Below are 25,786 nucleotides of genomic sequence, written 5' to 3' on the forward strand. Positions count from 1 at the left end.
CCGAGGAGACCCACAATGACAGCATGCATCGCTAACAGGAGGCTACCTTCTGTGAAGCCCCCTGAGAGCAATGCAGCGGCGCAAAGCCACATTATGGAACAGCCTGCAGCTCGCCAGAGGCATTGCTAGGTGGGAGCTAAGGGTGGCTATAGCCCTGGGTCTTTTGGTTGTAGCCCCAGATAGAAGCTTAGGGGCTACAAACAAAAGGATATAGCTAGCCCCGAATCCTGCCAGTCCCGACATTAGCTTAGGCCCAGATCTTTTCCAGACCTAGCAACAGCCCTGCAGCTTGTATACAGTCCCTTTAAACCATCATTGCCTTCTGGCAAGATCCAAACATCTCCATGCTCTTCATAAAGGAGATTGGTCCAACTGATGGGCCAGGGCAAGGCTGGGCAGGGGGGACACACCTGCCATGGACTGAATGCCTATTGTGTTGGTTATGGCATCCAGTCATTACATTCTTTGGATCGAACAGCACATCTTTCAGGCCCCCTGACCTGCATTCCACCATCATGTAAAAATATGCAAAAATCACTGCGGTTTTCACAAACATATTCTAAACGCCCGTGATGTAACCAGGATGAAGATTAGATACTACATGGGTATTTCTGTCGCTACTAAAAGTAAGGATGCCTGCATTACATGCATGTAAGGTTTTCTGTTTACAATATATATTTCAGAAATACATTTGTTTTGACAGTCCCTTTAGATCATGAATGCCTGGATGTAATAGAATACATATCTTGGATCATCATCAGCCGTTTGATTTTTGCCTTTTTTTGCGAATAAGAATGTCATTCATTAGTAGTTTTTTAATACCATTTGTGAGATTCGTGGCAGAGTTATTATCCGAGATGGAGCCTGAGCCATTGGACAGAGAGCAGGAGGCGCGCGACTTCAGAGACTGCGCCGAGGACCTCTGATTCCATGCTACCTTATTATGTACGGATCCAGTGTGGGCCGTCCTGCTCCATTCTGAAATTTAAAAAAAGAGGATGGGTTGCATGTAAAAGGCTGTTTGAAGAAATATTGTAACGGGTCATCATTACATGTGCCAAATACTCACTCACTCACTCACTCACTAACTCACTAACTCACTCAATAAAAATATGAAATGCGACCAGAAAGTAACTCAACGAAAGCAGAGCGCGTGTGGGTTTAACACCAACCCAAAACATTTAGATTCCAGACTTAGAACTTCATCCCCACCTGTGCAGAAGGAGAGAGAATCGGATCTGCACACATCCTACTAGCATGGGTTTCTTCCAGGTCTGCTTATTCTGATTCCCTGGGTCCACAGGGTGCCTGTGCGGGTTCCCCACAGTTGAGTAGGAAACACTGTGTAGGGTCAGTGTTCTGATCCCTGCTGACTGTGTTGATTTCCACAGATTGTGGTTGTTTTCAAGAAATACACAAGTACAATTCATGGAAGCCCATGGCACAATGGAAGCTCACAATGTTTACAGCAGTGACTTTTAAGGCTGATATTTTGTATTGAAACCAACACGCCATTATCTGAGCAGCACTCTGAGATCTGTATATGTGCATTGCATGGGATTTACAAACTGCAAACCCAGCTGGGAGTGTTGTATAAAAGAGACTCGCACAGGAGGTGCAGGTAGGATGCCAGGGTAGCAGAGAGGCAGGGATGGGTCGGGCTTGTGGGGGTGAATACACAGGGGGTGAAAGAGTTGGTTGGAGTGATCAGTGTTTGGTGAGATGTTCTTTGAATAGTAGTGTCTTTAGGTCCTTCCTGAAGTATAGGATTGAGGGCCAAGTCATATCTTCATGGATACTTTGTTCCAGGGACAGCGTTCATAGCAAGAAAAGGCTTTGTTCCTGTTCCCCACACCCCCGTGCAGTTCTATGTTTCCAGTAGGGAGATGCTTTGGTTCTGGTGCTGCACTGGCCTCTGGAGATGCTGAGTTTGCTGAGGGAGGTGTTTTGGGTGTGACCACTTTGTAGGTGATGCAGCCTGTCTTGAACATGATGCTTATTTGAAGGGGTAACCAATGCAGCTCATTGAGGGTGGGGGGGGGTTTGAATTTTCTTAGTCCTGTGCTGAGGTGTGCTGCAGCATGCTGGGTGACTTTCAGAGGGGCTAAGGCGGCATCTGGAACACGTGCGAGTAGGCTCTTGCCACGGTCTAGATGGAAGATGAACAGGGCTTGGACAACTATTCAGAAGCTCGGCACAGGGATGAAAGGCTTGACGTTGAGTAACATTGCAAGCTGGTACCATTCTGCTTGGGTCTTCTTGGAAATGTATGTTTTGACTGAATGAAATAACATCAGACATTGCACCATTTAAACTTTGGCAACCATTTTCTATTGGTTACAACATATGTAAGCTGTAAACATAAGTACTGCAGCTGCCACCATACAGCCCTACCATTGTACAGAAGATGCAAAATATATACTTACCTCTGACTGAATGCATTAATTTAAACCCAGTGGTGCAATCTGCCATTCTTAAGCTTAATTTTCCACTGAAATGGCCACCGGCAATTACATGGGTGTAGCTGTCAGGGAAATGCAGACAAGCATTCTACTCTAGAAACACTGCAGGCTGGTTGCAGCAATATCATGCACCCTGAATACCGCCCAGAAAATGCTACCCTATATACTTTGCACTCATCGGCATAGCTTCTACCAACAGCGCAAATAATTCGAGCCCATGCTCATCTCCCCGTAAATCATTATTCAAGAGCCCCCAACACGCTCACTCACAACTCACCCCAGCCCTCTGCTTTAATGAAAGTCTGGTTTACACTCATTAGTACACTTTGGGCCTCATTCTGTGTTTTTTTGCGGTATTTTGGCAGTAAATCCACCAATATACCGGCAAAATCATTTAACGTTGCCGCCACTTGGTCCCATGAGTTTACCACAGGATTACAAGTGGTGGGAGCGCAGTGTTCCTCCCCATTTATGGAGCCCATATGACTCCTTTGTGGATTTTTGGCAGAATTACCACCAGTGGAATTACTGAGTGGTACTTTTGGCTCCAAAAAATGGCAGAGTTACCACTCGGTAATTCTGTCATTGGCAACTGTGCCAAAACGTGTAATTTGGCAGTTTGGGAAAAGTGGCAGCAACGGAATTACTGCCACTTTCTTCCTGCACTGCCAAACTTGTAATGAGGTTGTGGGGACAGATCCACGCACCACTCTCCCTGCCCCCAAGGACCAGAGAGGGAAGAAGAGCCGTTTGCTCCTTAATGTTTCACTCCTGAAAGCTGAAGTTGTTAATGCCATGGTGGGGACCAGTGTTAGGAAGTAAACATGAGCAGCATGGCTGACATTGGCCTAGCTTGGGACCCTAGGAAGGCACATGTGAGTGGGAAGATAATCAGCTTTGCCTTGCATAAAAAGAAGAAAAATGCGCCTATGATTGTTATGTTAGCGCACCTACACCCGGAGGTATCATGGCGCTAGAGAGAGAGGGGAACTGGAAAGAAGCAGACAGAGGGCAGAGAATTATTTAAACAACCAGGTTTTCAGATTGCGCCGGAAGGTGAGATGGTCGATAGTCTCACGCAGGGGGAGAGGCAGATTATTCCACCCCTTAGCGGCTGTTACTGAAAATGCGCGGCCATCTTTATGAGCAAATCTGAAACGGGGTACCCTCAATCGACAGGTCGCTAGAGAACGGAGGACACAAGTTGGTGGGTATTGAGGAAATGTTGCCTGCAGGTATTCGGCTCCAACACCATAGAAGGCCCTGTGTACCATACACATCGATTTAAATTTATATTATTGGGGAATGATTTAATGCTCAGAAAGCCAGAGGATGAATACGAACATTTTCCAACTGAAGCAAATGTACGCCGTGCCAAGTTTAAGGTGTACACTTACAAATACTGGATTTACTTTTTCGAATAAAACAAACTTTTTGGCAGCCTGGAGAGAAGATATGTAAGGTGTTGGCGTATGGGCACAGAAAGCAGAGTTACATTTCAACAGTAGTTTGTCTGAGAGACAGTGGAGAAACATTAGTGTCATGGGCAGACAGGCTGGCATTGAAGAGGTTTTTATGAGGACTTGTACTAAGGAAAGGTAGGGGAGCTTGAGAGATCATTTGACTCATGTCTGGGATACTACAAAGTCTGGGAAGGGAGAAGAAATACACTGGATGCAGATATAACCGAGGAGGAGATAATACCTTGAATAGATCATGTGAATAAAGGAAAGGCAGATATAGTTTGGTGAGAACAATGTAAGTCAAGTGAGGAAGAACAACAGGCTGCGTTATTCTGCAACATCTGTGCAAAGAAGAGGAGGAGGAACACATTGCAGTGCTTACATTGGACATGGAAAAATAATTTGATGACATTGCATGAGCATTCATGTCCAATGATGTCTGCACAGGGGTGTGGGCTTAGGGATTATTTTTGGGAGATATGCACTCTCTGTATGGCAGACCAGAAGCCCAGGCAACTGTAAAAGGAGTGATATTAGAGATGGTCAGCATTGGAAGGGGGCGTGACTGGAATGTCCCTTTTACCCACTGTATATTCAGCTGGTCATTTAAATGATTCTCAGGAGGATATGCAATCAGGAGTCTGTAGTTTTGTGCAGCGGCGAAGCAGTCATCATAAGGACTTGTTTTCCGAAGATGCCCTATTCTTTTTCTGGGAGCCAGACATGTCAGTACCCAATTGTTTGATGAGGGGAAAAAGGTAGGCACCACGTGATTCTTTTCAAAAAAAGGGTTTAATCATATAGAGAATTTTCTATATTTGGGTTTATTTAGGGAGCTCACAGGCTCAAAATAGCCCTATGACACTGGGGCTATATTCAATAATGCAAAAACCGAAAAACCGGTGCTCACTTCTTGCTCCTTGGAGCTAAATTCATTCATTTAAGTTGCATTGCATTCTTTATTTTTAATTCAGACGTCTCTTTTCATTTATCAAATCCTCAAAAAGAATTGTTCAAATGACTTCATTAATTCCTCGGTGAGTTTTCAGCGGGGACCTACACAGGAGGTAAGGACCGTGCAGACAGGGCATTTTTAAAAGATGGAATCCCACGTAGACACACGCCCAGTAACACACGCTATTCCTATTACTGTTGCAGGCAGGATATACACCGCACTGGATAAGATACAGGCGAGGAAGGCACTAAACACAAAGGCTGAGGTCAAAACGTAATGATCTTTTAACTACGGCTTTTAACAACGTGGGGTATTCGAGTGGTGTGTGCACATTAACAGAGAAACTGACATTATTGTCGTTATTTTCTTTCTTTTTGTCCCACTATATATCGGAACATGAATTATTTGATATCCGAAAATGATGGTATGTATATGCATTGTCTGATTGTTCATAAACATGCACAATGTCGATTGCAATTGGTGGATGATGAAAATATTATTGTGTTGTTGCAAATTGAAAAATGTAGCCCTGAAGATGTTGCTAGGCACCGAAATGCATTGGCAATAGCCCAGATACACGAAAACAAGAGTCTTGTTATCGCCTTAAAAATGATGTGTGATTAAAACACAGCTATTTTATGAAAACTCACAGAGGAATTAATTAAGTTATTTGAACAATTCTTTTTGAGGATTTCATAAATGAAAAGAGACATCTGCATTAAAAATAAAGAATGCAATGCAACTTAAATCAATGAATTTAGCTCCAGTGAGGAGCAAGAAGTGAGCACCAGGCTTTACGCGGTGGATTCCACCCAGTTCTTCGGTTAGTACCCAAATGTTTACAACTGATTCATTAATTAATCTTTTATTACGTGCCACCGGAGACCAGTATCTAAGAAAGGGACTGGGATTCGAACCTGTGTTGCTCTGCGTTGTCTTGCTTCCAAGAAAAGCGTTGATTCACAGCTATCCTCCCAGACTAATTGACAACTATGCAACCGTGCCAGGCTAATTGGCAGAAGTTGGAAGTTCTTCCGCTTCCTAGAATCTGTAGGATGTCAGCCTTTGATGCTTGGCTGGTGAAGTGGAATGATGCCTCATTTAACTATGTGGGTGTGGTATTCCCAAGGGGAGGCAAGAACATAGCTCAGGCAATCCAAGACCCATTATCGACAAAAGTGAAAAAGGTCCGGGATAGATGGGTACTTCGAATATGTAATAACTGCCTCAGATCAACTGCCTTAAAATGAGTATCATGCCAAAAGGTGTTCATATGATCAAGACATTAGAAAGTTCATATCCAGAGATGTTTTAGAATAAAGGACATGATTTCTGATTTTTTATGGGATATGTGGATTGGTTTAAAGTCATTTTCTGATATCAGATGCTGGGCAGTGTGAGTTGATAACAGATCCAAAGGCTGTGTGTTTTCTTTTTGGATATGAATGAGTGACAGCTACTGTCATCATGTGGTACGGCTTTCCTCATGGTATGCCTTAAATGTCGGTTCAGAATGCCTTTAGAGTCTTCTGGGTCAATCCAGTACCGAGCACAACATCCTTCCTGTGAGAGATTGAGTGGCATGAAGATGTTGCGATATTTGGTCAGGCATGCGGCCTACCTCGAAGAATAGGGAATACATCTGCAAAACCGTGAATTACCTATTTGACCATAGCATCTGAATGGAGCCTAAATCCACACTTGTGGGAACGATGGGGATAACAATATTAAAGACACCAGTGATCGAGTGGCCATCAAACTTCCGAATAAACACGATACTGTGAATGGGAGCTGAGTTCATATATTTCTCTATCACCTGAGGGTTTGCATCCTTACCTTGTTGACCACGGGCATGCATCCGGAAGTGAACAAGACGACACCAACTTGATTTGGAATATTGAGGAAGAGCTGCTTGTCTCAGCACTCATCCAAGATCTGTTCTGAAGGTGAATTTTCCAATGCATGTAATAGAAAATACTGGGTGCACACCGACGTGGTGGCGTTGTTCTCTTTTGCAGTGTTGTTCTTCATTCCTCTGAATGGTCATCACTTGTGTGCATCAGGTCGACAACGTAGATGAGCGATCACCATTCGGAAGAAAGAAGAATGTTTTCTTTCTCGAGCTGCTTGAAGTGCGATGAGTGCTTCATTGTGGACAGCAGTCCGTACCAGACAGTTGCCACAGAGCCCTCCTTTTCAGTCACTGTGAGTGGCTGAGGGTCAAATGGCAGATCAGTGCCCGGAAGGCCAGGCCTACAGATAGAAGAGGCCTGTGGCTCGCTTTAGTCAGTTGTGGCAATGCATGGTGCAATGGTGTCGCCAGCTCTGAGCTGGTGGGCTCACGCCACTCTCTTCATTTACTGCGGTGACCAGTGGCGGAGTCAGGGAGGGCAATGGGAGCAGTAACTGCCCCTGGCTCCACCCTGGTGCCTGGAGCACCCACTCGTTGGCTCCCACAGAGCTGGCAGGCCGCAGGTGCTCCACTCGGAGAGCGTCCAATATATTATTATTTCAATGCATGTAAAAAACAAAATACAGGGTGCACACCGATGTGTCCTGTGCTGTGCAATGACCCTGCTGCGGCTCTTGCCTGCCTGAGCCTGGCAGGTGTACAGGAGGGTGGAGTGACCTCCGATGGGCCCATGGAATCAGAGCTCACCCTCGAGTACTTTAAGACGAGATAGCTGCACCTTGAGGTGGATGGGGTGCAGGATTCTCTTACTCCAACACCAATCAATAAGGACAACTCAAATGGTTTGGCAAAGGAAAGTCCGTTCAATGACATGTACAAAAAACAGGGAAACAATAGGAAACCATCAGTGATGCGATCGCCCGTCTCGCTTCAACTTCCAAAATCTTCATTCAAACAGCAATTTTTATAGGCAAAATTCGTCCTCATTGACGTGTAACACTCGAAGGTTTGTCATGCAAGTCTATTGGTTGGAAAAGGTAACTTAAGTATAGGTACTATATCTGTATATGGTACCGGGGTGTGAGGATTGGAAAACTCTTATCGGGTGGGCGTCTATGCCCATCCCTCTACATCACTCATGCTAGACGTCATTACAAGTACGACGTCTCATTGGTTATACTAGCTATAGGACCCTAGATTATTTACTCCATGTGATTGGGTCGGTTACACCCCTAGGCATAAATCTCCACTTTAATTAGCAGCATGCAGAATGGTTACCCCGATGCGGCATGCCCCAAGATTCACCCTGCCTCCCTTCCATCAATCAGTACTTTAGAGCTATGTGTCAATTAGTTGGCTGAGGATGGCCTCGAGACTGTAACTTCTTATCGGGAAAAGTTATGGCATCCTCTGGTTTTGGGTGACATCAGACGCTGGTACCTCTTCGCGCTTGGCTGTTCACGTGTCAGTACACCGTGAAGCTTCTTCATTTTCCATCTATTTGCGTATTTGATTCTCTCTTCGTCCTCGCCACCTGCCTGGGCCTCCTTATCTCGACCTTCACGGGAAGGCTGCTATGCTCTGAAGGTTCGACTGTTCGTAATTGCCGCTCTCCTCCCTTCCTTGGGTTGACTTTGAATTCCTAGGTATGAGCTGCTTCTTGCCAAGTTTCGATTCCGTTCTTTCATCTGGCTTTGTGCTGGTATATGAATCCTGGCCTGTTTGACCCCTACCATCCCGGGCTTAATTCTGCTTTCATGTAGAGTGGACTGCACTTATGTAATGTGCTTCATTGAGGTAGATATATATAGTTGGCGCTTGCCGCTCTATTCTTCTACTAAGCATAGCAAGCCACACTGTTTTCTTAGCTTCTTGCGTTACAAGCCTATGTACAGGCGTTAGCTAGTTGCATACTTTCATCCTGCTTTATGGTTACGTTTCTTTATATTTCGACATCGACTCTTCTTCTATGTCTGTGATATCCTATCCATGGTGTTTCGTCTTAGTGTGTCATCTTTTTGGTTGTTGTTTCGTTTATCTGTACGCCTGTCCGGGCCCTTGCCTCGTCACCATTCACCTTCGATTAAGGCCTTGTGGGTCTCTTCTCGGACAGTTTGAAAGTAGTCTTCATGTCGTGTTAGCTGTTGGTACCGCTGTCTCAATGGGTACTGTGCTGCCCATGGTTGTCTGGCTATTGGCACTTAAACAGGTATTGCTCTTCTGATGGGCCCTGGGCAGAGCCCCAGTGTGGCTCTGTTGGTTTATTTGCTCCTCATATGTCACATATCTCGGCGAGTTTGTTCCTGGTATTTCAAAATGGGTGGCTGGGGTGCAGGTCATATCTGGGACCATCTCTACACTCCCCCCTCTGGTCGGTTCATCAACCACTTCTGCTTCCTCCTTTGGGTTCACCTCACTTGGTTCTTCTGTATTCATTTCTTCTTCATCTTCTGGGTTTGTACATGATGGTGTGACGGAGTGTCTCTTTGGAGTCCCCATTTTCATCACTCCTTTCAAACTTCCTGCTGTTTTTACATGTTCATCTTTGTTCCAGGTCATTAGCTGGCATTGTCCATTTGGGCTACAATAAATCCATTTTCCTCCGTACTTTCTTCTTTTCCTGGGATACACACATTTTGTTCCTTCTGCCGCATATTCGCTGGCCTTCACACATTCTCTTATTTCTTCATCAGTCAGGTCTCTGGGCTTCCATCCTGGTTTGACATCGATCATGATCTTCATCCCTATGGCTTTCTTCGCAGTTTTCTGGCAGTGTGAGATAATTATCTTGATAACACAAAATCCTAATAGTATCATCAAAAGCAGGGCTTCCAGAAACTTTAATATGTCTGCCATCCATTGTAGGACCCATGAGAATAGTGTTCCAAACCAGCTGTCATCATTAACTTCGTCGGTTTCATCGATCATCTGGTTCTGTAGGTTTGTCAGCATACCTATGGCTTCTGTTAAGGTTTCATTTTCTTCGTCATGCGACGGTATAAATGTGCAACATGATTCTCCAATTTTTGCGCAAAATCCTCCATCCATCGCTGTGATCATATCAAGTACATATCTGTTCTGGAGAGGCATCAGTCGGATTGCTCTTAACTCTTCCTTGATTGCGTTGAATCCCTTTATTGTCGAGTTGATGGTTTGCAGTAATTCCCATCTGGTGATTTGCAACCATTTAGTATTTGCTCCAACCTGGAATCTTGGCATGATGTTCGTTGTGAACACTGATGAGGTGAGGCTGAAGAGCCTGTGCTCATACGGGAATGCATATAATGCTTCTTCTGATTTGGCAGAAAAGTAATCTTCTCTCTTCCTTCGGAAAACCAGTTCCAAAGAACTCCTTTTCCTCAAGTGAGCATCTGCTTTCGTGAACCTGTCAATATTCAGGTCACTTTCCGGGATCACTTGTGCAGGAACGTGGATGTTTACTATTGTGCATATGCCTACCCCGTTTTTCGGCAGTCTTATGTATGCTTTGGATCCACATGCCCAATAATGATCCATAATTACTGCGGTTCCATGCGTCATTCCTGGAGCCTCAAAAATTCGTCCACAGTTCTGATTCTCTCCCATCTTCCTCGTGCCATTGTTCCTGAAGTACAATTTCAGCTTTCCAGTGGCACACCTGCAGGGGTCCTCCTCTGTCTTCAACCCATTTCAGTAATCTTGTGAGTTTCGGCCATAAAGGTTTGCACAACCTCTGCAAGTTCTCTATTGCTTCCTTATAGGCTCCAAAGACCATCCATGCTCGGCAGATCACCACTCCTTCCTCCCATCCGTCTGGTGAAAGCACTGTTCCCCAAATCTGCATTTGGCCTCTGTTCTTCCAATTTTTTGCCTCTTCTGGAGTTTTTCCTTGGACATTTAGCTTTGGGATCACTTCCCATCTGATTGCTGCTCCTTTAACTCCAGGCTTCTCGTCCCCAATCAGATGATTCCTAGTATGGGCTCGGTTTCTCATCTTAATGTCCTGTATATAATCATCTTCATCTGGGTAATTTGTCTCAGTTGCCCATATCAATGAGGCGTCTCTCCCCATAAACTGTCCTCTGGTGTTGCACATTGCTACGTGTGAAAGACAGTGTGCTGTCGGGACATCAATTTCTACAGCCACGAAGATCTTGGATTTCCCCATGTTGTACGGTAGCAGTGCACAAACGAAGCATTCTCCTTCTGATTTCCTTCTTCCAACTTCTTTCATGTGCTGGTACCAAATGTTGTTTCCTAGATGTGTTGTGCTTTCAAGGTAGTCATTCAGTTCACTGTTATCTTCATACAGGCCCCTCTTGATCCTTAGTGTCTTCCTGCAGTTTGTTATAATTACATCTCTAAACGCATCTGTGTGGCTTTTCCTTGCTGGAGGACTCTCAGGCATTCTGTTCCGTGGAGCAGGTTTCTTTATCTGCATCGAAGTGATAGGTGGAAGTTTTGCAATTCTCTCCTCTTCTTGCATTCTTTTCCTTGCCCTCTATAAGTGCCTTTATCAGCCACCAGCCTGTCACCGGCCCAGTGTATGGGTGCATCGTGGGCCTGGTACTTGTTCCTTGTGTTGGGACTTGTGCGATTGTCAGTACAGTCTCTGCGGTCTTACTTTTCAGTTCCGTCTGTAGCTCTGGCTACAAACGGGAATAAATGATCTATTAACATTTGTGTCTTTGCAGTGAATTATCCTACAGCCGCTTCTGTCTTTTTAAGGGCTTTTGTTAAGTCTTCTTTCATTGGCCTTTCTCTCGATCCCTTTCGGTCTCTTTCATTATTTTCTGGGACTGATTGTTCGGTAGACAGTCTCATGCTGTCTGTTGCCTTCGCTTGAGGTTCTGTGGTCATTGACACTTGCCCTGGTTCATGTGCATTCAGAGTGTGTGTGTAGTTGTCAGTGCTATGTTTTCATTCATTCCGTGCTGACCCTGTCTCCAGCTTTTCTCTTCATTCGTTATCTCAAGTGTGTATGTGTCACTGTTAATTACATTCATTTTCAGTTCATTTACTTTACCATCAGATTTTCTCGGGACTGGAATAAGTATATATGGTCTGGGTGCTTTTGTTGGACTCATGCGTACATCATCAGATGGGTGCACTGAAATTGGAACGCTTCGTGCACCAAGAAAAAATGCAGTTCTGATTATTAATGACAGCAAAATAATGATAAACACAATGCATAGCTACATGATAGTGCGGTAGGTTAACCGACAGCATTTCCTTCCAGTGAAGTGAGGGTGCCCCTCTGCTTGTGGGAGGACCAGGTTACTGTTCTGGGCCCCCATCTCGATCATAACAAAATGTCAATGTTTATTCTTTTTCCCCAATTTAATATTGTTCCCGAACAGTTTGTATCATAAAGTGTCTGGTGCTTCACAAGTGTCAGCCCTGTTGCAGGTGACGATTGTCTCTTGATGCAGGATGCAGTATCTGTCATGATGCCTACCCCCGGGGACCCAGACCAAGTCCAGCAACCCCGGAAGCAGGCATCAAGTTATCCTAAGCAAGTCCAACAACCCCTGCTAGGGGCTATTTGGGTCCAGTCCTGGTGCCTATTGCGCCAGGCTCATATGGAGAGTCACTCCTGGCGCCATAGGCTCCAGGCTCATAGATTAAAATGTACCTGATGCAGACCATGCTGCAAACTTACCTGATGCAGACCATGCTGCAAGAGCTCCAAGCCAAAAGAGGCTTGGAAGGGACTACTTTACTTAGGGACTATTTTTTACTCGGGCGGGGCTGAGGAGGAATACTTACCTGGGACTACTTTGGAGGCTATTTAAACCACGACCGAAGAGCAGCACACGCTTCGCGTTATTCTGCATCCAGCAGCGTAACGCTCACCATGCCTTCTGCCACGCCCGTCTCGAGTTTGGAGCTCCTAGAAAAAGGGAGAAAGAAGGAGAAAAGGTTAGAACAAGAGCAATACCTTTGATCCTTACCTGAATTCCCGATCCATCGCGCCTTCGAGCTGGAAGAAAGAAGTTAATTTATGCTCGTCGCCTCGCCTGCTGCAGCGCCGCGCTGAACTCACCGGCCTTCGCAGCATCTTCACATTCCACCACATTCTCCTGCATGTTCCCCCCGCACTCCGGCACCTAAGGAGCAGACAAGAACAGCAAGGTGAGCCAAGGGAATACACAGAGGAATATTAGTTACCCCCCCATAGACTTACCTGATTTTACCACCGGGGGTACTATTCCTCTTCACGGGTCGGCGAGGCTTCCACTGCATCTTCGCCGAACCCCGGCCCCTAAGGGGAAACAAAAGGACAGCAATGTGAAACAAAGGGACTAACAAGGGGAAACCTCTTTACCACAATAGACTTACCTGATTTTACCGCCGGAGGTATTAATCCCCGAGACTTCATACTTTCTCTCAGCGCCTGAATAAGGGAGAAAGCAACAGGTTACATATTGACATTATTTTATCGAACTGTGTTGGAAAATACAAATCCTTACCAGAATACTACCGGTTTCCACAAGGAACTTTTCATTAGGGTCAAGCTGCAACCTGCAAGGAATCGGGCAAGAGTGAAAGTCAGGCATTTGAACTCGTACGAACTTTATACTTACGGCGTCTTGCCAGGAATCTCGGAGTCAATATTGTTCTGGAACTCACCAATTCCTTCGAGCCACTGCATCAACTGGTTATCAACGCGCCCCTGCGCTCAATGCAGGATGGAGAGCTCATCTTTTCAAACCATCAGGTGAGACTTTAAGAGGGGACATCAAAGGTGATCTGTGGGGAGAACAGCGGGGGTGGGGGGATTTACGCGCAACTCCACGGGTGGTTAATGCCCTTTCTCCATTTGCAGAAGAAAATTCCTAAGGGCCAAGCAAACGAAGCTAGGTGGGCCAGTCCAGTCCGTCATCTCGGCCCTACGCGTCACATTGGTGGAGACTGCAGCTGTCCAGTTCCGATCGATGCCTCTGTGGGAGCCAGGTGAGCGTAACAGTATCCTTGCTGGACTATGGAAAAATAGATTAGACTAACACTTCTACTAGTCACTTTTACTGTGCATGTTCAAAGTAGGTGAGTTCCCCGTCCACCCCCCTAATCAGCTTCAGTCCTGAGGACATGCTGGACACTGTTCAATGTGAAGAATTGGGAATAATGGCAATCAAACAAATAAGGGCGAAGTTCTTGTCTCTGCTCCCTCCATCTGTCCCTCAGCAGAAAGATGAAGTGCTTGCCTCAGCTTCCTCGATCTGTCCCTTGGCGGAAAGATGAAGTGCTTCCCTCGGTTCCCTCGATCTGTCCCTCAGCGGAAGGTTTCACTGGAATCTCCTCATATAATCTCTCTGAAAGTTGGACAGCTCCACTTGCAGCATGATGCCATGGAGGAGCGTTCCTATCTGTGCGACATTAGCTGGATCTCTGATGAATGTGAGGACGTCAACCTCAATAGGTCTCCCCACCATTTCTGGAAAGTCAGTGACTAGGCGGAAGAGGATGTTGTGTGCCAGTCGGCTGTCTTCGGGTGACAGGGACATTTGTCCTGCCTTGCTGGGTTCAGGATTACAGGCCTTTCCCTTGACATAAACAATGCTTGCACTTTCCGGACGCGTGGATTGCGACCAAATAGCTTAGCTTGGTCCACAGCTGGCTCAAATGTTCAGAGTTTGCTGGATCTCAAATAAACGTGAGAGTGTCTGTGGTTCTCCCAACAATAGCTGGGCACTCTTCTATGATGCGAAAGAAAAGCGCATTGACTAGTTCATCTATAATCGCCTGTGGTGGAAGCATTTGTGTCCTTATCACTAATCAGGCAATCCAATGAAGGCTTCCACGATGACATTAAGTAGTTGCCAGATTACTTTCTTGTTGGCAGGATCCTGGATAAAGTCTGCGACACTGGTAATCCTCCCTACCAGCGAAGGATATGATACCAATACTAACTGAAAGTAGATGAGTACGTCCTTTGTGATGTTTCTGCTGGGGGACACCATAAGTGCTGCCAACAATGTCTTGATATTTGATGATTCAGGATACTGTGTTTAGCACTTAAGGTAAATGTCCTTGATCAATGTTTGTTAGAGTCTTGTTTCTCAACAACCTTAAGTGTGGTTAGGCTTACAAGTTTGTGTCAACCAACGTGTTGTGGCTTAACTGCACAATTTTCTTCCTTACCCTGCAACTAGGATGCACACAGTGTCCGTTTATGTCCTTATCCCCTTCTGCTTAGGGGAAATGTCCAGTTTAAGCCACAACTTGCACAAGGGGTTATTTGTCTTTGCTTTGCTACTCATGCATCCTTCTTCCTCGACATAGATCTCGTCTGCACGTGCTGAGGTTCTTCCCCGTTGTCTGGGGGCTCTTCGCGGTGGGGTGCAGCTAGAGAGCTTTCTCCGATATATGGCTTAATGTCATTGAGAAAAATCCATTCTCTCCTGCCCTGCAGTGTTACAGCTGAAGGAGTGCAGTCTTCTACGATGAAAGGGCCATTGAACCTTGGCTCGTCCCACCTCTTCCTCGTGTGTTTTTTTACTAATACCGCATCTCCAGGAAAGACGAGTGGAACACGTAGACCTTGAACTGAGTCTGTTTCAGTGTCTCCTGCTGTGTTTTGTGCAGCGCTGCACCTTTTTTGTCATCGCTGCAGTTGGTCTGAAATTACAGTTAGACTGGATGTCATGCAGTTCAGATATTTTTGCAACTCGGATCCCATGACCTCTCGGGTTGGCTGGGCATCACATCTAGTTCTGTCTATAGGGGTTAGGGGAGTATTATTCTCCTTCCTGTGACTATCTTGTGCGGCGTAAGATGATGGTTGGGGCCTGGTTGGTTCTGAAGAGCATACAATGCCAGTGGAAGGCAGTGCAACCATCCCCTCTTTAGAGTAAGCTTCAACTTGGCTATCCTTTTCTTTAGCATGCTGTTGAGTCTCTCACAGATCCCATTACCTTCTGGATGATACGCCGACGAGAACTTGTGCTTTATACCAAGCAACAAGCTAATCTTCTCAAAGACTGAATTTGTGTGTACATGGACCTGCTTCTATCCATCTAGAGAATGAACACACCACTACAATTAAGTACCTGTACCCGTTGCACACTTGAATCATGTCGACATAGTCGATATGTAGGTGCTGAAAAGGCCCATTTGACCAGGGGATGACTCCTCTCACTACTTTTAATGTGTGCCCAGCAGTGAATTGCTGGCAGATTATGCAGTTCACCATAAGAATGCAACATGCTCAGCTAAATTCAGTATAAACCAGTCTTCTGCGAGCGTTGCTGCTAGATTCTCTTTTGACATGTGTAATGGGTAATGCAATAGCTCCAATGCTATTTTTAGTAGGGCTACAGGCATTACTGATTTACCAGTGCTGTCTTGCCACCATAATCCATCCGAGGGGTTTAAAGAACACCTCGACGTTTCCATAGGTTCGTCTCATCCTGTGGTGCCTCCCCTTGAAGCTTCATTAGTTGCGTTTGCCCCAGATTACTATAGGCTTTGGGTGTGGTATGTGCCACCATCATTCTCTCATGGGTGCACACCACTTCCACTTGCATGACCGTCTCACTTTTGGAGGCCATGCACTTGGCTTCCGTGTCGGCAGCGTGGTTTCCGCATGACACAAAATATGTCCCTTTGGTGTGGCTGGTGCATTTCACAACTGCTACGCCAACTGGGAGCTGTAGTGCCTTAATCAGCCTGTCCAATAAGGCTGCATGCTGCACTGGTGTGCCGTCTGCTCGGAGGTAGCCTCTTCTTTTCCATCGTGCTAGCCCTGCATGCACTATGGACGTCACATAGGCGGAGTCACTGTACACCATAAATTCCTGGTCTGCGTGATTCTCTATGGCGAGTATCAACGCCAATAGTTCGGCAGCCTGCGCTGAATAATGAGATGGTATCAGTGCGCTGACGAGTATTCGAAATTCTCCGTTTGCCATGTGTTTCATTACGGCAACGCCTGTGTATCTCTGTCCACTTGGTCGATTCTCGAAGATCTGTCAATAAAAATGATCTCTCCTCCCACCATGGCATTTTCTTTCACCCTGGGGATTTCATCATAGAATTCTTCATAGGTTGCACAGTCATGTATCGGCTCTCCTTCAGTGACTGGCTCAGCTATGAAAGTAGCTGGGTTCACTGGTTTACATCAAACTGTTTTGATCGATGGATTAGATATAATCACTTCATAGGCCGAATCTCTTTGAGATGTCAACGCACCCTTTGGTTTCTCTAAAATGGCGAATAATGAGTGTTCGACGTAAACGTCATAGAACATCCCATCACAATGGTTGTTGCTTTTTCTATGGCGAACGCTGTGGAAGCTAAGCTTTGTTTGCATGGAAAGTGGCCTCTCATTACTGGGTCCAGGTTCCCACTGTAATATGCCAGGGGCTTGTACCCCAACAAGATTTTTGCCGTCATAACGCTGCCATCTGTGTGCGAGACAGGTAGAATTCCTCTGCATAATTAGGAATCCCGAGAACTGGAGTCGTACAAATCGCTCTCTTGAGTTCTGCAAACCCCTTTTACATTGCATCTGTCCATTCAATCTTTTCCTTTGTCGTCTGGGCGTTCTTCAGGGCCTGGAGCAAGGGCTTGGTATATGAGCTGTAATCGATGACCCATGCTCTAACATAATTGCATAGGCCTAAAAAGCTCTGCATTTGCCTTATCGTGAGTGGCTTAGCTTTGCTCAAAATGGCTTTGTCCCTTTCTGGGGTCACCATTTTACCTTCATGTGAGATTAGCTGGCCTATGTATAGCACATCCTGTTGACAATATTGCAACTTTTCCTTGTCAACCTTATAATCTTTCTCAGCCAGTATAGTCAATAGCTGAATAGAATGCGTCTGCATTGTTCTTCCGTGGAGCTGCAGATCAATATGTCGTCCATATATTGCAAGACGACACTTTCTAATGCAATATTGCTTAGGTCCATCTGGAGGACTCTATTGAAAATGGACGGGGACTCACAGTACCCCTGTGGCAACCTCGTGCTTTTCAGACGCATTTGTCGGAAAGTGAATGATGTCAGATCTTGAGAGTCACGGTGCAACGGGATTGAGAAAAAGGCGTTTTTCAAATCAATCACCGTGAAATATTTTGGCTCGATGGGTATGTTACATATGATTGTAGATGGATTAGGGATGAGAGGGAATTCAGCTTCAACAATATCATTTAATGCTCTTAAATCTTGGATTAAACGCCAAGACCCTCCCTTTGATTTCTTGATGGGATAAATCACCATGTTACAGGGAGACTCTGTCGTCACTAAAATGCCCTGATCCATCATGGCGGAAATTGTCTTTGCGATCCCTTCGTCTGCCTCTCTGGACATGGGATATTGTCACGCTCTCAGTAAAATTGCTCCTGGTTTCAGCTTAATTTTCACTTCTCCCACCCCCTTCAGGAGGCCTACGTCATACGGTCCTGTAGTCCATACTGAGACAGGCACCTGGGCCATGTCGTCATCAAAGTATTACGGACGTATCAGTGCCAACATCATTCTCTGAGGTACTTCTCTTTTGATCATTTTTACCCAAAATATGAGACTCACTTCCACCCTTGTCTCTTCTGAGTCTGGTTGTTCTTCAAACAGATCGTCATCGGTGACGTCAGTCACTCGATACCCTTCTTCAATGGCGATAATCCTCTGCCTTCATCGTCGTAGCCTTCGACCAATACTACTTTTCTTTGCACGGCTACAGCATGTATCATTAAGGGAAATACTTGTCCCTCCTCTTCATGCATCGGTATTCTGGGTCTGAATAAGAACTCATCAGGGGTTCTCATGATTTTATCTGTGAGGCCTGGTAATCCTGCCATAAGCACAAGCATGCCATATGCGAAAACTTCGGGCCATCATGGTATAGTTCTCATGGCTATGTGTCCTGAGTATGCCCAGATCATTTCGCACACGTTTGAATAATGCATTCCTGGAGTGGAGCATACTATGCCCTCCTCCATGAATTTTGTCATTAAGTCTCGACCCAAAATGGTTACTGGGGTCTGACGTGAATATAATAAGGGTACATTCATTTCGCACTCTCCTACGGAGACTGGGAGTGTGTCTGTAAAGGGAACTCGACTGTGAGCTCCTGTAAAACTCTGAGAATCTATGGCCTCGCCGGACAAGGAAACTTGCCTTCTCGTATGCACGAGGGTGTTGCACCCGTGTCAACTAAGAAGGAATAATCTTTACCCCCTATGACGACATTCACCCTAGGTTCCCTATTAAGGTCTGGTGTCACTGATAGGATAGAGCACATCAGGGTTCCCAGTGAACTGTCCTAGTTCATATATAAGTTCGGTCCACTGTACACTTGTGGATTCTCTCCATTCACTGGTTTGCCTCCCCTTCCGGAGTTTGTGCCCTGAGACGATTGCGTTGGTGCTTGTTGAAATTGCCCTTGTGGCAAATTCCCCATGTTCGGGGGTTGAACCCCTTGTTGCGCACCTTGCTGCACACCTTGTGCTTGCTGCTGCATTGTGTGATTCTGTGCATCGCCCTGTTGTGAAATCTCAGGTGGATTTGCTGTGCCTGCTCCCATTCCTTGGCTATTCTGCCACACGTCTTGACTTCTGCACGTGTGCGCCAAATGCCCTCTCATTCCACACAGCCAACATACTGGTGGTGTTGGATTATTTGTCCGTTTGACATATCTGAGTTGCCCGTTTGCACGTTTTGAAAACCTCCTTGATTACTTTGGAAACCTCCTTGATTACTTTGCCACCCTCTTCCTCTAAATCCTCTTCCCCTCGGGTACAGTACTACATTACCCTGGTTGTTCTGCTGTGGGTTAGCCACCTGTTGTAAGTTCTGTTCAGCTGGGCTAGTTAGCATGGCTCCTTCGAGAGCATACTTTGATCATTTCTTTTGCACCAGCTTCGCTTCCTCAGCCTTTCGAGTTGCCTCCTTTTTCTGATTCTTTTCTTGTAACAGTCTACAGTAATGTGCGATAGTTAACTGTATTTCAGCCCAAGGTTTAGCCTCAACCCCTACCAATTTCTTGAGCTGTTTCTGCACTGGTTCTGGCAACCCTTGGCACAATATGTGGTAAAACACTGGTATAGATTTCATCCAAAATTCATGCGTTTCGAGCAACCACACATCTTGGAAATTCTGGATATAAATCAACGGATCTTCTGACTCCTTCATTTTTCGAGTCAATATAGCTCCCATATCGGAAATGTCCGGGTACAGCACTCGTAGTGCTTTCCATACTGCTGCTCTGCAATTATTAAATGGCGCTCTGTCGTGAGCAGTGTTAATTATGGTTACACCAGGGTACCCTGCCTGTGTCCACACATCGTCTGCTCTCTCACCAAGTATGGCGATCAGGAGACCTTTAATGTCCCCTATTGCTAACGTGATCATTTTTTCTAACTTATGTATCCACTTCTCGGCTCCCGATGTCAGCATTGGAAGCTTGTTTTTCAGGTTTTCTCGATCCATGTGTGGCCAAGGAATATATTGCGGTCTTGCTCCCCCCTTTTCTAGTAGAAGAAATTGGAATGTGCAGTCTTCCTTCTCTTCTCTCATATCTCTCCTGTCTACCTCTGGGGTAATATTCCCGCATCGCCGTCTGCCTGGCAATGTCCTCAATCTGTCTGTAAGGGCGGGTGCCGACACCCCCTCTGAGCATGGGGTGTTCCATCATGCCAGTCCAACTGTGTGGCAGACTTTGATGTCCTCGGTGTGGACTCACTAGCATCCGACCATCGTACCCCTTTGTCCCTTGAGAGCCACTTTTCATGCCGTCTCCCTTCTTCATTTGTCTCGCACTCCATTTCATCTCCGGAGTCAGTCATTGATTGTTCCCAATTCACGCAACTTCTTGTGTCATCATCGTTTTTACTGATTTCTAGTCTGTCCAGGGACAGTCTCCTGCTCCCACTACTTTGGGTGACATCCTCAGTGTCATACAGTTCAGTGCTTTCCAAGCGCTCGTCTTCCCTTCCCCTTTGGGATATTTGTTCTAGTCCCATTTCATCATATATTGTATCGATCGTTTCCCCGATGCTTCTGGTATCGAAGTTGTCTTCAATAATTGCCCTGGTCGTGCCTGGTACTGAGTCGTACACAGGAAAGAATTCTTCAATGTCTTCCCATTCTACAACAGGATCAGGTTTTTTAACTTCCCGCTCCAAATATTCGAGATTGCGTGCCCTCTGTCTACACTTACGTTCAATGTCAATATCAAATTCTTTGCGCTTCCTCGCCTCTTCTCTGACCTTATCTTCTTCCCTTCTCCTTTCATTTCTACGTTCATTTTCCCTTCGTCTCCTTATCTTCTTGTCACATACTCTTTGCTCTTCTTCTAAACTTTGCTGTTTCTGTCTGTCTAAGGCATAGACTGCTCTCTGTTTGCGAACAAGCTGCTGTTCTTGCTCTTCGCGATATAGCTGTTCACGCCTCAGTCTATACTTCCGTCTTATCCTTTCATCCCCTAACTGCTTTTCTTTCTCCTTTCTCTGTGTCTCATCTAACCTCTCTTTAGGTCTCACATCATCACTTCCTTTCCCATCGAATCCCATCTATTCGTCTTTTGTAATTGCTATCTCATCAGTTCTGTCTTCACTTCCTTTCCATTTCTTTCCCTCTCTCTCCTTATCGGGGGATGCACTATTCTGTGCCTGATCCTTCCTTTCATCATCGTGTCTCTCCTTGTCCCTCGGGACTGCGGATGAAAGATTCTGGTTCTGATCCTTCCCTTTATTTTCGTCACTACTGTACATAGGTGTCTCATATGCTGGGTTGCTATACCCGGTGCCTGCCTTAAGCTCTCTTAATGGGTAGAGTCCCTCAGGCTTACTTCCCTCTGTTTCTGTTTCAGGCGGGGCAGGTGGCACGGTAGGCGTCTCACCCCCCTCCGTGCATACGTTTAATATCCAGTCAGCAGGTGGCTCTTCTTCCTTCGACTGTTCGAACATTTTCCAAAGTTCTAGAACAGCAAGGCGTTTCTCTAGTTTTTTTCCTGTATATGTGGCATGCAAGTAAGTCATCATATGCTGTAAGACGGCTCTAGATAAAGACCCATTTTGTGGCCACGGCATAAACATCTTGTGGGCGGCTCCCTTAACCCGCTCGGTGCTATATTTCATAAGCTTGGGTTCATGTTTCGGCAGTTGCTTACATAAGTGTGCTAATGGTGTAATTTCTTCCATGCTTAAATCTGTTCTACTTTCATCTTAAACACCACTTTTCAATGCTTCCATGCAACTTTAACACTGTCAACAATATGAGCGAGTGCCAAATACCGCAAGCTCCAATCCAATCCTTTCCCGCAAAACTTTTTATCACCAATTTACTCAGGAACATCAATCCATGTGCGATTCCCTCTCAATTGTAGAATCGCGTAAAATCCTTTCAATTCAACCAACAAACAACAAAAATTCCTTACATTTGACATACAACATAACACGTATGACAGACACTTGACAGACTAGACAGACACCAGCTGGACACAAATGTCTCTGCCTCTAATTTGTACTCGACATGGGGTTTAAACAAACCCCTATTAGGACGTCTTTAAACGTGGTAGTAGCCTAGTCGTCCCCTATTATGTGGGGCTCTGAGTTCACATTTATTCTGACTGCTATATTAAAGCGCAGGAATAAGGCATATCCTCTCTCTCCTCAGGTGTCCGCCCTGGTATTCTCTAACTTCTCAGGTGTCCACCCTGGTATTTTTAATATCTCATGTGTCCACCCTGGTATTCTTTAATATCTCAATTATTCTCGAGTCATTATCCCCTTATATATATATATACAGTCTTCTCTACTTCTGACTATTTTGTTTTCTCCACCTCCCTCCATTGCCTTTTCCCTTCCTTGTTCTAACGCCAATGACATTTGCCAAAGCATTCAATTTTTGTTTCACTCATCGCTTGCATGGTTCCTCTCTGGATCCTCGGGATCACCGCCTCCGTTACCGCCTCCATTAGTACTTTATCTGTTCCGCTGCCCGTAGGAATGGAAGGGTTTATGTTTATAAAACGGGTCCCTTCAGACCCACTGCAGTTTTTGGATAGATTTAAACTATCATTGTCCACGGGAAGCTTCACAGTCTACTCGGCCAAATGGCGAAGGACTTGTGATATTGCCGAAGACCTAGAGTTACTTCATGTTGTCGGTCAATAGGTGTCTTGTTTTAATCAATAGTTAATAATTGATGGTCAAAACCATCCTCTCTGCTACCAAGTGTACAGGAGGGCGGAGCGACCTCTGACGGGCCCATGGGATCAGAGCTCACCCTCGAGTACTTTGAGACGAGATAGCTGCACCTTGAGGTGGATGGGGTGCAGGATTCTCTTACTCCAACACCAATCAATAAGGACAACTCAAATGGTTTGGCAAAGGGAAGTCCGTTTAATGACAAGTACAAAAAACAGGGAAACAATAGGAAACCATCAGTGATGCGATCGCCCGTCTCGCTTCAACTTCCAAAATCTTCATTCAAACAGCAATTCTTATAGGCAAAATTCATCATCATTGACGTGTAATACTCGAAAGTTTGTCATGCAAGTCTATTGGTTGGAAAAGTTAACTTAAGTATAGGTACTATATCTGTATATGTTAACGGGGTGTGAGGATTGGATAACTCTTATCGGGTGGGCGTCTATGCCCGTCCATCTACATCACTCGTGCTAGACGTCATTACAAGTACGACGTCTCATTGGTTATACTAGCTATAGGTCCCTAGATTATTTGGTCCATTGTGATTGGGTCGGTTGCACCCCTAGGCATAAATCTCCACTTTAATTAGCAGCATGCAGAATGGTTACCCAGATGCGGCATGCCCCACGATTCACCCTGCCTCCCTTCCATCAATCAGTACTTTAGGGCTATGTATCAATTAGTTGGCTGAGGATGGCCTCGAAACTGTAACTTCTTATCGGGAAAAGTTATGGCATCCTCTGGTTTTGAGTGACATCAGACGTTGGTACCTCTTCGCGCTTAGCTGGTCACGTGTCAGTACACCATGAAGCTGCTTCATTTTCCATCTATTTGCGGATTTGATTCTCTCTTCGGCCTCGCCACCTGCCTGGGCCTCCTTATCTCGACCTTCACGGACAGGCTGCTATGCTCTGAAGTTTCGATTCTTTGACGTTGCCGCTCTCCTCCCTTCCTTGGGTTGACCTCGAATTACTAGGCATGAGCTGCTTCTTGCTAAGTTTCGATTCCCTTCTTTCATCTGGCTTTGTGCTGGTATATGAATCCTGCCCTGTTTGACCCCTACCTTCCTGGGCTTAATTCTGCTTTCATGTAGAGTGGACTGCACTTATGTAATGTGCTTCATTGTGGTAGATATATATAGTTGGCGCTTGCCACTCTATTCTTCTACTAAACATAGCAAGCCACACTGTTTTCTTAGCTTCTTGCGTTACAAGCCTATGTACAGGCGTAAGCTAGTTGCATACTTTCATCCTGCTTTATGGTTACGTTTCTTTATATTTCGACATCGTCTCTTCTTCTATGTCTGTGATATCCTTATCCATGGTGTTTCGTCTCAGTGTGTCGTCTTTTTGGTTGTTGTTTTGTTTATCTGTACGTCTGTCCGGCCCTTGTGTCGTCACCATTCGCCTTCGATTAAAGCCCTTTGGGTCTCTTCTGGGACAGTTTGAAAGTAGTCTTCATGGCATGTCAGCTGTTGGTATGGTTGTCCCAATGGGTACCGTGCTGCTCATGGTTGTCTGGTTATTGGCACTTCAGCAGGTATTGCTCTTCTGATGGGCACTGGGCAGAGCCCCAGTGTGGCTCTCTGTTGGTTTATTTGCTCCTCATATGTCACATATCTCGGCAAGTATGTTCCTGGTATTTCAAAATGGGTGGCTGGGGTGCAGGTCATATCTGGGACCTCCTCTACACGGTGATGATTGTTTTGTTAAAACTGCTAGCACCAACATGTGCTTTCAGTGCCGCGACCTTGGGCCGCAGGGCGGGATGATGCTTGGTGTTACTTAAAGGTGAAATGGAAGTTATTTGAGATTTTATTAGTTACTTCTACATCTAAAGTGGCCTACAGCTCACTACACTACTCTAGACTCAAGGTTCAGGTTGATGTCATTTAGACGTATTGAGAGTTTGGATGAAGGAAATCTTTTTTAAAGCAGCAGATATGATCGGTTTGATAAGTTTTCTTTTTCATTTTGATATACTTCTTTTTATCATTATTTTTCACGAGAAGGAAATAATAAAAGTAAACAATTCCAGAAGTATTTTTTAGATATAGGTAAGTAGTGAGCTAGGCAAGGGATAGTCTCTATCCCCTTTTTTAGATAGGCTGCACTCCAGTCCCATCACTGAGGGGCATATAGACTTTTCCCGAGAGGTAAATGTAGTGAGCTGTAGGTCACTAGATATAGAAGTAGCTAATAAAATCTCAAATAACTTCTACATGTATTTTGATATAAAACTGTGAGCATCAGACAGAAGTTGCAGCTCCTAGGCCCTTGTCCATGAAAGTGTGTTTTGATAGTACTTAAAGGTGCTAGCCTGGTGCTGTGCTGAAAATTGTACTGTTGGTTTTGATTTCCCCAGTCGAGGGCCAGAATATCTGGAGCCCTCCCGCCTCAGTGCCCTGACAACAAGGAAACAAGCTGGGGATGAGGCACACGCATGCACGTTCATCTCCTCCACTCCATGGGCAGCCCAAGGCATATTTACTATTATGTAGTGAATCTTTCCAGAAACAAGTTTCCTGGTGGTCACTGATGGTGCGTGCGCCGTTCCCGCACTATTCAGGCAAACCAGAGTCAGAGAAAGCCACCGACGGCCACAGCAACATCACTGTTTTTCCTGCTGCCTGCTTTGCCTGCCTGCAGCCTGCCCGGCTGTCTGACCCTGACTTGCCTAGTGGAGTGTATAAATCAATTTGTTCAATAAATCAACGAGTTAATCAATTCAAATGATATTTATACAACGAAAAATTAATTTATAGATTGGATGATTACAACTAAACCGTTTTTTTATATCTCATAACTTAGTTACCAACCGAGCATGTAGTGCTCATCAATGAAAGAAATCATAATACAAC

The 25,786-nt window shown here is 45.4% G+C and overlaps 1 protein-coding gene across 1 annotated transcript in view; it reads right to left on the reverse strand.

Annotated features, from left to right (window-relative positions):
- ADGRG4 (adhesion G protein-coupled receptor G4) overlaps nt 1-25,786 on the reverse strand; it is a 1,571,349-nt gene that overhangs the window by 105,186 nt on the left and 1,440,377 nt on the right. The window contains exon 24 of the mRNA XM_069612803.1: nt 823-978. Coding sequence (XP_069468904.1) covers nt 823-978 — 156 coding nt within the window. The remainder of the gene's footprint in view (nt 1-822; nt 979-25,786) is intronic.

The sequence above is a fragment of the Ambystoma mexicanum genome, chromosome 5p, assembly GCF_040938575.1.
Source record: "Ambystoma mexicanum isolate Mex_15411 chromosome 5p, UKY_AmexF1_1, whole genome shotgun sequence".
Classification (NCBI taxonomy): domain Eukaryota; kingdom Metazoa; phylum Chordata; class Amphibia; order Caudata; family Ambystomatidae; genus Ambystoma; species Ambystoma mexicanum.